At 43.0% G+C, this 15,634-nt stretch overlaps 1 protein-coding gene and 1 long non-coding RNA gene across 4 annotated transcripts; one reads left to right on the top strand and one right to left on the bottom strand.

Moving 5' to 3' along the window:
• Positions 1-729: 729 nt before the first annotated feature.
• LOC148649875 (uncharacterized) lies at positions 730-8,656 on the bottom strand. 2 transcript variants are annotated; one of them, XR_015925955.1, is made up of 3 exons: positions 7,970-8,656; positions 3,428-7,431; positions 730-1,973 (listed from the first exon to the last, which is right to left on the bottom strand). It is a non-coding gene; the product is annotated as an uncharacterized LOC148649875 (long non-coding RNA). The 2 variants fall into 2 exon arrangements; XR_015925956.1 differs by having other exon boundaries at positions 738-1,973; positions 6,360-7,431.
• LOC148649874 (procathepsin L-like) lies at positions 5,503-14,015 on the top strand. Of its 2 annotated transcripts, none has more exons than XM_088603082.1 (7): positions 5,503-5,632; positions 8,919-9,061; positions 9,793-9,984; positions 10,904-11,095; positions 12,168-12,333; positions 12,845-12,950; positions 13,611-14,015. In XM_088603082.1, the coding sequence occupies exons 1-7, from the start codon at positions 5,533-5,535 to the stop codon at positions 13,708-13,710; spliced, it is 999 nt and encodes a 332-aa protein (XP_088459208.1). In that variant the 5' UTR covers positions 5,503-5,532; the 3' UTR covers positions 13,711-14,015. The 2 variants fall into 2 exon arrangements, with proteins under 2 accessions (XP_088459208.1, XP_088459209.1); XM_088603083.1 differs by having other exon boundaries at positions 5,533-5,640; positions 8,927-9,061.
• Positions 14,016-15,634: the final 1,619 nt, after the last annotated feature.

Genomic DNA, 15,634 nt, shown 5'->3' with positions numbered 1-15,634 from the left:
AAATCTGTGTACGCTGTAAGGTTTTTACTTCTTAAACTTTTAAAATACACGTTTTGAATAGAAAGAAATCCTCTTCCTGGTACAGTATGTATAGCAAACCCGCACGTCTTTTTTCTCCAATCAGAGGGGTGTCAGATGGTGTCAGCCAATCACCATTCTGAAGCCCTACCATAATCTCTGGTATGGGGAGACCCCAGAATTCTGTCCCATAGTTTAGACAGATGATAGATACTTTTATTGATCCCGTGAGGGAAATAAAGTAAATCATTTTCATTTTAGGAAATTATTAAACGCTCGGTTAAAAGCAAAGGAGATTGTCTGTTATAGTGGACATAAAAACAAGAGTTCGCTGGCATTATATCCTGGAAGACACAGACCGGCGCCAGACCGGTAAAATGCCTGATGAACTAGGGATTGGACAGTTTCCAAGTGCTTGTACAATCGATGGAAATGTTCAAATAAATGTGCAAAAGAAATAAACAAAATAATCATTTATTTCTTTATCATATTGGGTAGCTAATGTCCTCTCTTTGCTAGTTAGTGGCTGTGTTTCTGCGTTGGGTAGCAACGGGTGACTGTTCTCAGGCGGAAGATGTAAACAGCTTAATGTTCGTGTTAAATAATTTTTTTAAATTAAAATTCATTCTATACAGCAATCGCATATTTGGGTACCATTTCATAAAACTTTCATGCTTAAAATGTTTAGGGAGAAATGGAAGACTGGTGTGTATTTTTTCTTTAAACTACCAAGACCAGCCATACACAGTACAGTTTACATACATACAGTAATGTTTATGTTCCTAAATTAATATCGTTTATGACCTTCAGATGCGTTATGCTCCTCTTCTTTTTATGCTCAGCTACTAAAATTTCCCTTTAGTGGTAAAATCCATATAAATATTCAAAACTAAGCGGATTAAAATGTGCACAGTAAAGACATTAAATGATTAAATCTTTGCACTACCAACCAATGCACCACGAGTGCCCCTGTCGGTCATTTTGGCCAGCCAATCACTTACCTCGGTGCCCTCCGGTGCCCTGCGGTGGCTTGTGGTTAGGTTACTGTACCGCGGGTTTTTACCGCGCATTTTGAATGGCTGCATCTGTACAAACTAGTTTGTTGTTAACATTAGCTCTCACACTGTTAAGCCTTGCGTGTTCTCATCCCCCTAGATACATCAGCACAACCAGGAGTTTATAAATCTGCCCCTCCATCCTTCCTTCATCAGGGCTGGAGGAGTCCAGATCAGTCTCCTGTTCTCCAGTCTCACATGTTCACACTCACAACACACATTAGCACAGCAGCTGCTGGCTGAGCCAGAAGCATGATAATTAGCCCTCCACCCAGCTTCCATCAAGGCTAGAGGAATCCAGCTGAATCTCCTGCTCTCTGGTCTCACAACTACACACAGAACACATATGTTAACACAGCATCTGAGGCAGGAGCATCATAATCAGCCCTCCTCATCAAACCATTAATTCCCTGCAGTTATGCACTGGCCAATGGCCTGTCACAGATACATTGAACACAAAATAGCCGAATCCACAATCAGCCATCTGAAAAGCTCTGCTGATGGGTACGAGTGAGCTGGTGAATGTGGGAACTGTGGTACATCTTCCTCTTGAATTTTAGGAGCTCTAATTGCAATGCAATTCCGGTGATCCGGTGCCCTGGGGGGGGTGGGGTGGCAGTCCAAAGGGGGAAATCTGGGGTGCAGTCCAAAGTCCAAAACAGGGGGATCCAACCAAGACGAAACAAACACAGTTACAATCCGGAACGGGATCCGGAACAGGGACAGGGAACCAGAAAGATAAAAACAGGATAACGAAGCCAGGCGCTCCGAGCTCCAGTCTCAGATGGTCAGGACGCCGTGATGAAGCCTATGCTGTCAGGTCTCTCCTGGACCCACAGGTAGCTGGGCTTCTGGGCGTCCATCTCCCAATCCAGAGCCAGGAATAGCGAGAGCGCCAGGCTTAAATAATGGGACACAAAACAGGTGGCAGGTGCACATTATTAACTAAAATACGAAAGAGTCGGTGCGCCCTTAAGAGGAGGGATCCCGATCGTGACAATACCAAAGGCTTAATGAGATCAACTTAACAACCTCCCCGAGCTGTTAAAGTGCAGCTGCCTTGAAGAGACACTGGGCCACCAGGACCTACTGTAGATATCCCACTCCTGTTTTAGAGTCTTTGAGGCCAAACTAAAAAACTGAAACTGGAGTCATGGAGTTTTGGGCAATGGGAATTTTCTGTATTGCAACACTGGCAATTCCAACAGAACCTCAGGCCATGAGCACAGAAATGTCAGGTATGAACCAGTCAGGGAAGGGTAAGATTTCATCTCAGAACCCTAGAATATATACAAACAAGCACCTTTTCACACCTTAGCTTAAACTGATTAAAGAACACATTGCATGTGATGTTTTGATTTGTTTTTGTTTCCGTACAATGGAATTTTTGAAATAGCATAACTTCAACATATACCTATAGGGTGTAAAGCAACTTTAAACTATGCAACTAGACCTGAAAAGTCTGAAATGTTTCCTTGTGAACTATTCCAGATTCTACTTTTTTCACAACCTGTGTTGCAAAACACTTTTACTTTAGCTGAAGCAACATTAAAAACCTTTTTTATCCATTATTTTCTTGGCATATTTGAGCAGTTTAGAGTTTTATGCATCTTGTATTTTTAAACAAAGTTTGAGGTGCTTGTAAAGGATCTTGGCTTGATAAGAAATGTACAAACGGCTGGTCCTTTAATAAAGCCATTAAGATTTCGAAAATATATAGAGTACAGATACTTCTAGTTATGGGTTTGCCTCCTAGCTAAATCTCTGAGCACCACTTTTAAAAATTACAACCACTACCATTTTTCTATTCTGTCACAATCCTGAGACTATTCTTTAGTTCAAAGATGCTAATCATTAGTTACTCTTTTTCTGTTTTGCAGTCTCCTGTTCTTTAAATATATTAACACCTCGCTAAGTATTTTTTAGAATTTCATTTATTATTAAATTATAATCTAATTGTTACCTTCTGTTAGATTTTCACTGTATTAAACAATTATAATAGTGGTTAAAGCAGGTAGCTGCCTCAGCACACATAGGCTGCAAAGGAACAAGTAAAGGTTTATTCAATGCTGAAAAGAGAGGAAAAGAAACACAACGTTTCAGCTGTGTTTCAGCCGAAACGTTGTGTTTCTTTTCTTCTCTTTTTAATTACAATAGTGTTCTCACTAGATATAGAGCCACGATCATAAACAGACACTAAATTGGGAATGACGTTAATAAGAAGACGATAAAAAAGGGACAGCAATACCTTTAACTGCTGAACAAAATAATGCAGCAGATAGCATATCATGTACTAATAACTTTACCACACTTGAAACTTTTAAAAGATCTGTATGATCTGCAATCACACTCACCTATGCTCCTTGAAAATACATTCTAAATAGAATTGTAAATACATTCACTCCAAATTAGACAATTCCTGAAATGCTTTACATAAAATCTAAAACACAGAGAAAATTGATTAAAATAAGCTTATTTCACTCACATTGAAAACGAAAAGGGTTGGGGAGAATTAAACAGGCTAGAGTTTACCACGTTATCGTAGTAGTGTGGTTGAATCGCAGACTAAGTAAGGAGTGTCACAATGGCGGCCTCTGGTGGTCACCTTTTCTCAATACACCTGCTGTCCACCCTATCCCGGGCGCAAGATACAGCCTACTGGTCGAAATTGTTGTTAAATTTAAAATCATCTCACCAGTATCATGGAGTAATGTAAATTAAATTCAGGATCAAAGCATTTATCCTCAACATCTTGTGAGTGAACTAGATCCACTTTTCAATTTATAAATTAGTTTACAACAACCTCAACACACAGTTACATTCAATCCTCCCACAAGCCTTCTTTCTCCTGATTGAGCTACTGTAACATCAGCAATTGTGTGCAGCATAGCCCACTCTTGCTAAAATGAAATCTGTGAGACCAGCTGTAAGGGACTAAAGTCTACTGTTAAAATGCAGTGACTCTACATGAATCAACCTTCTTCTTAATCTTACTATTTCAATAAGTTTGAACTGTCCCCTGGAGAGATGGGTACTCATCACATGAACATCACATACAAAAGAAGAAGTTAACGTTTCTAGACAAAAAGAACACAGAAAACAAAGTGAGTAAAACTCACTATGAGCACTCCACAGTATACAGCAATATACTGTTTTAGTGCTGAAGAGTTTTAAAGAATAAGTCTAAAAATCCTAATTCTTAAAGTGCTTGAACTGTTTTAAATGCCTGCAATGCATGCAGAAATGTGGGACTACAAGTACCTATCATTGCCCACCGCAACACTGCAGGAGAAAAAAGTTGACAAAACAGGCAGCTGGATTTTTCTTTAGTCAAGACAAACTTCTAATTTCCTCCCCTTATATTCCATTATTAAAACTTTGTCAGCAGGACAGAGCAAAGCACAGTGAGCTGTGTTTTGTTTCAGAAAGGTTTCTGTTACGTTCCACATTCCTGCTCTAAAGGGCGCTCCTACTCGTTTCTCTCATTGATTCAGTTTCATTATTTTCCGGTGTCTTGTTAGTGTTTTGGCTTTATAAGCCTTCATAAGCCTAGGCTCAGCTTTGGAAGACGGACGTCCGAAGGCCCGCCTATCAGCAGGCCTGGAGTAGCCTGAGGCCATAGGCCTTCACCCCGGAGTCCTGACCTACTGAGTCCGGGGCTCGGAGCGCCTGGTCCCGCTAAGGTTTTAGTTCTCTGTGTTCCTGGCCTTGGTCCCCCTTTCCAGGGATTTGAACTGTCTTCGTCCCGGATGGATCCCCCGGTTTATGGAATATGGACTGTGCCCTGACAACCCTTTTGGATCTCCCTGAACTTGGTTGCTTCTGCTTTTCCCCCGTGCACCGGGGGAAAAGCAGTCATTGTCACCGACAGTCACCGTCCCCTGTCTGCCAACTCGTCCCAACCCTGCTGTATCTTCCTCTGATGTCCTTCTCCAGACTCTTCCAGATTATACCGTCACGCATAGGGTCTTTAACAACGCATTTCACTCTGGAGTCTGACCCGGCTCCCATGAGCTTCTCTCAAACCTTTGGCTATACTACTGTCAAGGAACTTTCAAGAAATGAGTGGATGAGATCCTTGGACCAAAAGCCTACTAACACCCAGTGCAGCTAACACAAGGGATGACTGGTCTTTCTCATTTTCTTATGTGACCAATTGAGGAAAAGGCAAGCAACATGCAAGAACTGGATCTCCTCAAAAAGAATCTGCAGACTCTTGTTTTTGTGAACCTCATTTCCCCATTCTTTCTGTCTTGGTGAAGGAATCTTTTAGAGTTTGTAATGTTCTTGTGACAGCCACCTGACACACCAGAGCTCTTCATAAAACACACCGGTTTCATTTTCATTCAGATGCTCATCAAAGAACTCAAGTGAGGAACGGTGAAGACAGCGCAGTGTTCAGCACATTAAAGAGAGGGAGAAATAACCACCTTCTTGTTTCTTACTTCGTCTTTTCAGGATGAAATTGATCATTCTGTCCGCTCTCTGCATTGGTGTGGTCCACTCAGCCAGCCTATTTCTTCAGGACTTTGAGTTCGAGAAGTGGAAACTTAAACATGGTAAGAAACTCATGGCAACCCGCACTCCTTGTTGATAAACCTCAGCAAGGAGACCATCTCACAGACTTCATGCCTAACACTCTTCTTTTCTCAGCCGAAGGGGAAACAGTTCTCTCCATTGTAATGTCTCGTCTCAGGGCTACAGTATGTGTAAAAAAAAAGATTGGAATAATTTCTCTTAACAACATTGTGTCTTCTATCCTCTTCATTCAAATATTAGAGAGGTTTTCCACTGTTGGTCGCGCAGTACTTTACTTTGTTCAACGTTTCCAAAAATCTTTGAAGTGAACACTCGAAAAGTTTGCCTCCAAGAACAGTAAAAATAGATGCTTACAGACACTATGAGTAAATGTAGAATGCAGCTCCAAGGATTCTTAGGTCAAAATGAGAAAGAAAGAATTGTAAATGAAAGAGCAAATCCAGTCTCTTGCACAGTAAGAACATCAGGTTACCAAATGTGACGAATGTGGCCGAACAGAAGTTTGCTGCTCCTGTCACCTTTTATTTATGTGCCGTCAATTTGAAAAGCTTGATCCGTCTAACGGGGCCTTCGGCTTCTGCTCCTAAAATCCCACCCGGCTGTTTGCGAGTCACGTTTAACCTCATTGTCTCAACCGCGATCAGTTTCTGCGCTCTCCGTTTTTTAAAAGCCAAGGTCTTTATGTGAGCTGGTCGTTATTTCCCGAAGACGTTGCTTTTGTTACAAACCAGTTTTCCAGACACCCACCTTCTTCTATGCGTCATGTTCGGTAGAAGGTCGGGTTGTTGCTTTGCGTCATCCAAAAATTCAAACCTCAACATCCTGTCTTCCTTTCTCGGACTGACTGTATTGTTATGTTACGGGTTCCAGCGAACACAAACGTGGGATCGCCGTAACGGTAATAAAGAACATTAAAGAGGAGACGGCTAATCCTAGTCCTTTCGTTATCTTCGTTTATTTAAACTCAGACTTTAGTATTGCGGACAAAATTAAATACCGTCTTCTAATACAACATCTTGTCTGTAACTAAAACAAAAGTTTACATATTTAACTGAGAATTAACAATAGTTGCACCGCTACATAAAACGAAATTACACATATTTCTAGACAATATTAAGAAACTCGAACATCACACATAGTGAATACTATAGTGTAATAAACTCTGAGGATTTTACATGAATTAAATGTTATTTAGAGCGATAAACTGTAAGCAACCTGTAATAAAGAATATTAAGAGAGACGGTTGGTTTTAGTCCTTTCATTAATTTAAACTGAGCGCACGACTACAGTACTCCCGGCTGAAAGCGTCCAGTCCCACGCCGCGCCGCACCGAATGAAAGAACTGGATCTTCGGCATTATCGTACCCTGAATCAAACCTTCTCTACCACTTACATTAAAGAATGGGTAGTCGTGACGAAAGTTACTTATGTTGTTGCACTCCGTAATACTCCACCAGTCTATTTTCAAAAGGCTCTATATGACAAGGGTCTCTGTACACACGAGGCTGGAAGCTGGTGGTCCAGATATTATTTTGTCTTCACAGCAAGAACGCGCCTGCACCCAGATCCGAAAGAGCTTCGCCCGGCAGGGGCTGTGCCATTTGCTGTAACGTCATGCTAAGTCTTTGGTGTAAAAGGCTGTAACCCAGTCTTGGCTTCTTTCAGATTTTCATACACATTTCCAACGACGCTGTGATGGACTGCTGTCCCGTTCAAGGTGACCCTGTCTTGCGTCTGTTGTTTTCAGAAACAGGCTCCAGCTGTCCCGAACTGGAAGAACATGTTATAAACCGGACGGATATTTCCAGGGGGCAAAATACTGTAACGCAACGGGGGCTCAGGCAGGCGCCCTTGCCGCAACTGGTCGGCCCAAAGTATAGGTGGCTCGAACCCGGGACTTCCGCGTCTCTCTGCAGCGACCTAGCCCCGTGAGCTAAAGAGAGATCTCTCCACAGCCCAGTAGCTGTGGTCCTGCTATCACAGGGAAGGGCGGTGACGTCACCCGCTCTGGTACGCCGGCTCTTACACAGTGCCTGTCGGCCGTAAGCGTTACACTCTCCCCCGCTTAAATCGCCGTCCCCCGGCGAAGGGCTATCCCACCCCGCTTCTGACACCAATGTAACGCAACGGGGGCTCAGGCGGGCGCCCTTGCCGCATCTGGTCGGCCCCATCCCGACTGGAGGCTCGAACCCGAGACTTCCGCGTCTCTATGCAGCGACCTAGCCCCGTGAGCTAAAGAGAGATCTCTCCACAGCCCAGTAGCTGTGGTCCTGCTATCACAGGGAAGGGCGGTGACGTCACCCGCTCTGGTACGCCGGCTCTTACACAGTGCTTGTCGGCCGTAAGCGTTACAATACTGTCTCTTCTGGTTTCAGTTTTTTTCACCAGGCTTCTAGTTTCCAGACTTTTCTGGTTTTATTTTCAGATAAACACCTGGAACTTGCACACAGTATGTTTTGATTTCCAGGGAAGGTCCTACAGAACCTTATTTACACACAAACAATCGATCTTACTGCAGGTGTAAAGGGGAATAATACGGTTGGTGAAAATAAAGCAGGTAAAGGAAAGCATGCAGATGTGAAATAGAAACTGAATGAGACCGAAGTTAGATTGTACACACGTATCGCAGCAAACGAACACACACGATCCTCCTTTATGAAAAAGAGAATGGCTTAAGCTCTTCTTTATTATTAACAATCTCTTTAGTGTCGCCAGCCTCTCCGTTTTACCGTTTTGTCGTTCACAAACAGAAAAAAAGACGTACTGCAATGTGGGCATTTTTTCAATGAAAAAAAATACAGTAAATGCTTTCATTTTTAAATGAAGCAACAGAACATCTAAACTTACGAATACACAGATTAATTTATAACTGAACTGAAAAACGAATTTACCAATCAAAGAACTGTAACGCATACGGCCGACATTGCAGGTTGTGGGAGCCGGCTTACCAGCGCGGTGACGTCACCGCCCTTCTCTGTGAATAGCAGGGACCGCAGCTGCCAGGCTGACGGGAGACTTCCCTTTAGCTCAGCCGGCTGGGTCCTTGATGAGTGACGCCGGAGGCCAAGGTTCGAGTTCCCAGCGGTGGGGGCCGACTTAAAGCAGCAGCGGCAGGGGCGCATGCCCACGTGAACCTAAGAGTGCTACAGTCCTATTATACTGGTGATGGTGACTTTCAGGTTTTTTTAACCATTCATAATACATCCGCTGAATATGAATCCTATTTTTCAGGCGGAAACACGGAATTTATGGACTTTCAGGAAACTTCAATGAGAAAGACTAGATTGTGTGCATTTCTGTTTGCAGGTAAGAACTACAGCTCGCCTGTTGAGGAGTCCCGGCGTAAAGAGACCTGGCTGTCCAACCTCAAGCTAGTGATCGAACACAACACGCTGGCCGACCTGGGCCTCAAGTCCTACAGGCTGGGGATGACTGCATTCGCAGACATGGTGATTCTCCCTGCGGTCTGAAAGTCATAGACTGATTCAGCTTTAGAAATCATCAACTCTCTAAGAAGATTCCTTTGCTTATGCACTTTGTCATATTCTGAACCTCATTTTCAAGCGAGGTTACCGATTTCAAGACAGTCCTGTCTCTCTGCAGTATGGTGTAAAAGAGCTGGTGGCAAGACCCAGATTATCACCCTGCAGCTCACAACTGGCAGCCCACTGAAGCTCAGCAGGCTGGCTCAGTACCTGGATGAGAGATCTCCTGGGAAAAATTAAGGTTGCTGCTGGAAGTGGTGATAGTGGGGCCATTAGGGGGCGCTCACCCTGCAGTCTGTGTGGTCCTAATGCCCCAGTATAGTGATGGGGACACTATACTCTAAAAAGGCAATGTCCTTTGGATGTAAAACTTAGGTCCTGCCTTTCTGTGGTCATTAAAAATCCTAGGGGGGAGTTGCCTGTGATTCATTTTTCTGCCCTTTCTTGTAACTCACATAGTTCAAGTAAAACTTTTAAAGACTGCAATAGGATGGTGTCTCAAATAATTAAAAAAAACAATAACCTGGTGAAACAATAACCTGGTGTATTTCTTCTCACTCTGGTGTAAATGAAAGCTTTATATCATAACAATTTGCTTTGCAACACATTATACATAGTAGAAAGCCTTGTTCGGAGAGGTTATGTGTTAACATGCAGTCGACTGGGCTGACAAGTCTCCCTATCGCCCCCCTCAGGACAATGAGGAGTACAAGCACATGATGTTCCAGGGCTGTCTGGGCCACTTCAACACCACCAAAGCCAAGAGTGGCTTCACCTTCCAGGCAAAGGACTCTAATGTGCTTGACAGTGTTGACTGGAGGACCATGGGATATGTCACTGGAGTCAAGAACCAGTTGAACTGTGGTTCATGTTGGGCCTTCAGTGCGGTAAGACGTTCTAAAAACATGAAATTAACACTTAGCCTTTTCAGACAGACAGGTCTGATTGTAGTTGGTTATCACTACTGAGATTACTTGCAGTCAATTGACCAGCACCAATGGAAATTAAAGACCGGGTTTTACTTGTTTTCGTAAAATTAGAATTAATATTTATTTTTGTTATCACACAAGGTTTGGAATACTTAGGGGTTTATCTCAGCTTTCCACCCACACTGGCGTGAGGATTAAATTGCCTCTTCTCCTTTGTTACAGTAACTTTAATGTGCTTATGGACAATTCTTCATGGAAACTGTAGCAGAGATCTGAAAAAAAAACCTCTTCATATTGTCAAAAAATGTGTCTCCCGGGATGAGATTTTAGCAGCCCAAAAGAAACATGGACATATTCAGGAGCAATGGTTAAAAAAACACCAGGCATTTCAGATTTTGCTAAATGGGTTCTGTACAATTACACTGAATGTTTTGCGAGGAAGAAACTGCTGACAGCCCACAAGAGCAGTGCATGATCAATAGCACAGCGATCAAGTACAATGGGAGCTGAGGTGGGTGTCACTGAAGAGCCATGAAGTCTCCGAATTCAGCATGTATTTCAGAAACAAGGCACCAGTGCACACAGCACATGGGTGTGTGACACCTGCTGTAGCTGAATCCTTGCCTCTCTTCATTCAAGAATCAGCTATGCGAGAATTTCTGATCAAACAGCTCCTGTTATTAACATTTAACTGGATGTCATGCACGCTGTGCTGTTATTTGGTGTTGAAAGATGACTTGTTTATTAATATAAACTGTCTGTTATTAGAAACTGACCCAACTGATATGTTGCATGATGCTGATCTTTGTCTTAATATCACATGCTGGCTGAGAGGATGTCATCTGATCAAGTGTGTGTGTGTGTGTGTTGTCCACAGACAGGCTCTCTGGAAGGGCAGCACTTCCGGGCAACTGGGAAGCTGGTGTCTCTGAGCGAGCAACAGCTGGTCGACTGCTCTAGAGCCTTTGGGAACTACGGCTGTGGAGGAGGCCTGATGGACCAGGCCTTTCTTTACATTAAGGCAGCGGGAGGAATTGACACTGAAGACTTCTATCCTTACGAGGCCAGGGTGAGATCTCCTCATGATCAATCAATGAGCTTTATTCGGGATCAGGAGAGTGCTGTAATTTGTGGTTTGGATGGGGCACATTTCTGATAAGTTTGTCACAACAGGTTCACTTATCGTCACCCCCATAAAATGGCTTCTCAGTTTGGTGACGGCGGCTTCAGTTTGGACCCCACACAGGGCTGAAAGAATGGAATCTTCTCAGTTTTGAGTGGAGAAGTGCACAAGATTACCTTATTCAATTCTTAGAAACCCTCAAAGTCATTGACAAAGCCAAGCCACTGCACTTCTTCAGAATAGACAGTGACACATGAACCAAACAACACAAGTGGAAACCGAGGGGAAGAGTATTTAAAACAAGACAGCATGTACTTTTTTGCACAATGGGATGTCATGGGAGTAGGACAAGATACAACATCTCCTTAATAAAACAGTTGGTTGTGATTCTTATGTCATGTAACCACAAGCAAGTAAACTAGCCAGATGGGTTGAATATTACATAGAGGGTATTCTATATTCCATAGAGAGTGACAATAAAACACATCAATAGCATCTTTGGGGAGTGCCCAGAGAAAACCCAAGAGGAACATGCAGACTCCTCATAAACAGATGCCCCAGGCAGAATGCACCACAAGGAGTCTTGAACAGTGAGGCTGTAGTGCTGTTCTACCACTGTTCTGGCCTTAACAGACGCTACTGCAATAATTGTAAATAAGATCACAAACCTGTGATAACAGAGACTGGTTGTCTATATCTTGCGAGACAGAAATTAGGCTGTTTGTAAGGACGAAACTTACCCCAGGCTGCACCAGTCCATTCAGATGTGGGCTGTGTATTAGTGACCTTTGAAGGGTTCTCTTAATGTACACTCTGCCTCATAAATGGTACAGAAACCATTAATCCTATTGTCACGGCAACAGGATTTTACTCCAGTTATAAATAATAGGCCTGAGTAAACTTTAGGTTTTCTTAAACTTGACAATTAATGACTGATAAGATTTCTGTTCCTCTATACTTGGTAACCCACCATTTATTATCTATAGTGTGATTATTTTTCTCCACTTTCCATGTCCAGGACTCGACCTGCCGTTTCAGTCCCAGCACCATCGGGTCCACGTGCTCTGGATACGTCGATGTCGTTCCCAGAGACGAGAGCACCCTCCAGAGTGCTGTGGCCATCATGGGGCCTGTGTCTGTGGGCATCGACGCAGGAAATCCTTCGTTTCAACTCTATAAGTCCGGTACTGTAGCAGCCCTCCCCTCCACCACAGGCGTGTGAGCTGTCCCAGGCTCTCAGCGTGATGCAGGCCCTGCGATCATCTCATCTCACCTCATTTTGTCACTGCTCACTCCTGGGGAGGCTCACGGTTGTAACAGGCAGAGCAGACCAGACTGCCCTTTCCCACAGCAACAGTCTCCAGCTCCTCAGGCCGGCTGAGAGATGGAATCCTCACCTGGGATCATGACCTTGTCATGGTGGAGAGGTCTGAGTGCCCCAGGGAGCCTAGGAGCTATGATGTCAGGAGCTTTGCACTCCTGGTAGGGTTGCCCTGCATCCTCCACAACAGACTTAAACATTAATAGGAATATTAATAAGTCTATTAACAGGAAGGAGATTTGCATTAGACTATGCTATCCACACTACAAATGTTGCTAGCTCATGTGCACCATTTAAAGTCTATTTAGAAACAAGACAATTTTTCATAATATAATCCTGCCTTCTTAACGAGAAGTGTCCCTGTCTCATTGCAGGCATCTATGATGAGCCTGGCTGCAGCTCCACTTCCCTGAATCATGGAGTGTTAGTAGTTGGCTATGGGACTGAGTCTACTAAAGATTACTGGATTGTGAAAAACAGGTGAGCCTAACGGTACTGGTATAACATTAATGCATGCTATGTGTGCTGGAAGAGGCTTTCTGTGCAGGAAGTACACTTTTTCTGGAAGGTTAGATACAGTACATGCAAGTTTGATGGACTAGAGTTTAGGTCTCTTGAACGACCTTGATCCTTTGAACTATCAATCAAACTTAACGTGTGCAAGGAGATCTTTTTTCACAACCATCCATAAAACTAAGACGACATTCACAGCTGTAGTTTATTCGAAAGATCAATACAGTCTTAAGATGACCCGATACATAATCAATAGTCAATACTACAAATCTAACACTATATGCAGTACCATCGATCCACAAATTGTGCCATACAATTCTACTGTACAATTGAATAAAAATGTTACTGAATGCCTTGACACAAAGGTTCCATCAACTCTTTTTAAAATAGAAAAATCACATTTCCTGTCAGTATCCTTCTCCATCTATTACTAACCACTCATTGTATAAATGAGCATTCTTATTTTCACATGACCCGACCTCAAGCTTCAAACAACGTGTTCCGAGTTACTGTTCAAAACTACTCCAAGGCACAGGAAAACAATATTTACAGTAGTATAAGTCCCTGCTGTTGGTATATTTGGTGAGTCTAACTCCTTTTATGCATTTACTGCGCTGTGTGTTCCAGCTGGGGCGTCTCCTGGGGAGAAAACGGCTACATCAGGATGTCCCGAAATAAACACAACCAGTGTGGGATCGCTTCCTTAGCCAGCTACCCTCTTGTGTAGAGAGGAACGTCGGGAGCAGAATGTTTCCTGGGGTCTCGCACTCTTACAGGGCAATTACTGAGGATTACTCATGCAACCTCCTTTACTTTTACGTAATTGATTCTAAATGTCTTCTCTTATAAGCAGGCTGAATAATTAGCTGGTTAGCTGAGGGTTTATGCAAAAGTGTATCTTTCTGACCGGTATTTCTTTTCTTGTGCTTCGTGGAGACTAAGGTTATCAAAGATGTATTGTAAATCCAGGCATGTGTCAATGAGCACAGGGGCATCTATTCTTACTAATAAAACAGATACATTCATGTGGAAGTCTTTCTCTGTTTATCTATGCTTGACCTGGGTTGCCAGAGTCTTGCCTGTTTGGGTTGAGTAAGACCAGGGCTGTCCAGCCCTGCTCCTGGAGGGATAGTGTATCTGCAGGTGTGTCAATCGGTTCATACAGCATACAGAGTGCCATTTGACTAAAGACCAAAAGTCTCTGGGCCACCAAGACAGGACAAGATTTTGGAAGTGCTGTTTCAGACTGTGAGTCAGCCTCTTTCCAACACGGTGGATAAATACACTTCTATCGAGGCCAGTAATGGCCAAAACAAGACCTTAACAGCCACAGGATCCTCTGGTTTTTATTCAAAATCTATGCTTAATTATTTAATTGAAGTATCTGGATAAAAAAGTCACATTTAAAAGCAGCTGTACCATTTAATCTGGCTCTTGAAGACTGGAATTATCCATTCCTGTCTACAGTAGGTTCATTTATTCCAAAGATATAAGAGAGAAGGAAAAGTTGCTACCTGGTGTCGTGTTCCCAGACCACAGAATTCTGCGTCCCTCCACTCTTTTATGCTAGAGCGACTGGTGGTCAAGTCTGTCCCACTGTGTGAAGACAAATGCATTCTGACACTGGGGTGTCGGGCAACTTTAGATTCCAAGGTGGACAGAGAGAAACCAGGAAACCAGTCTTTATGTACAGTATCTTACCCCTGTGTTGAAAATGGTTCTGTGATCCCTTAAAGAAACTGCCTGATATGATTTTTCATTTTTTATTCCCTGCAACCACAAAAAGCATTTGTATCCTGCTATGTTTCTTCCATCCTGCCGATTTTGGAAAGGATCTATCCCACTGGTCTGAGGATAAGGACAGCTGTAGACAAGGTATCACTGGACAATTCCAAAAATTAATATTCTATTCATTACACTCACTATGGTAACACCTGTCCAATCCTGAGGAAAAAGGGAGAACTGTACATATCCCAGAGGCTGATACAAATGTATTATACCTCTAATAAGATAAATATATTACCACAACACGCTGGTAATGTGGCACTTTGTAATGACAGCTTTGTGATAAAATGCAATTAAAGCAAGTCTCAGAACCATCTCAGGAGGTTATTTGATTCCAATTGTTCTATTATAGTTCAGATATATGGTCCAGTTCAAACCAAGACAATATCTCTTGTGCACAGGTGTGCACTCTTGGCGACTTGTATTAAAATCTGTCTAGGCAAATGTTTCCCTGTCTATTTGAGCAAACGCCAGGAGTCACTTGACTCTAACTGCTGTTGCCACAAGATATTCTAAATCCCAGCCTAGATGGAAACTGCTGTCAGAGATGACTTTCTATAATCCTGCTCAAAAAGAGAGATTTATATTGGTCTTTTTTCTGAAATATAAAAATCGATTTTTCAAGCCTGATGATACACCAAGGTCTGTGGTTTTTGCCTTAAACAAACTCTTGTGTTTTAACCGAAGGTGTGCTGTGTCCATTGCCCCGAGACCCTGTATTGGAAGTTGTTAGAAAATTGATGCCGTTAAGCCCTTCCTTGTCTTATACTCATCTCCCGCACATGCCTCCAGTTCCAGCCCCCCGTGCTATAAAAGCCAGATGTTCCTGCCAATCTAGGCTCAGCTTTGGAAGATGGATGCCTGGA

The sequence above is a fragment of the Lepisosteus platostomus genome, chromosome 13 (genome assembly GCF_059453375.1).
Source record: "Lepisosteus platostomus isolate fLepPlt1 chromosome 13, fLepPlt1.hap1, whole genome shotgun sequence".
NCBI lineage: Eukaryota > Metazoa > Chordata > Actinopteri > Semionotiformes > Lepisosteidae > Lepisosteus > Lepisosteus platostomus.
Note: the sequence above shows the minus strand (reverse complement) of the source record. Positions and strands in the feature narration are given on the sequence as shown.

Coding starts and splice junctions, on each gene's coding strand:
- LOC148649874 (XM_088603082.1), top strand. CDS start 5,533: ATGAAATTGATCATTCTGTCCGCTCTCTGCATTGGTGTGGTCCACTCA. Junction 9,985..10,903: donor CATGTTGGGCCTTCAGTGCG/GTAAGACGTTCT, acceptor TGTTGTCCACAG/ACAGGCTCTCTGGAAGGGCA. Junction 11,096..12,167: donor TCTATCCTTACGAGGCCAGG/GTGAGATCTCCT, acceptor TTCCATGTCCAG/GACTCGACCTGCCGTTTCAG.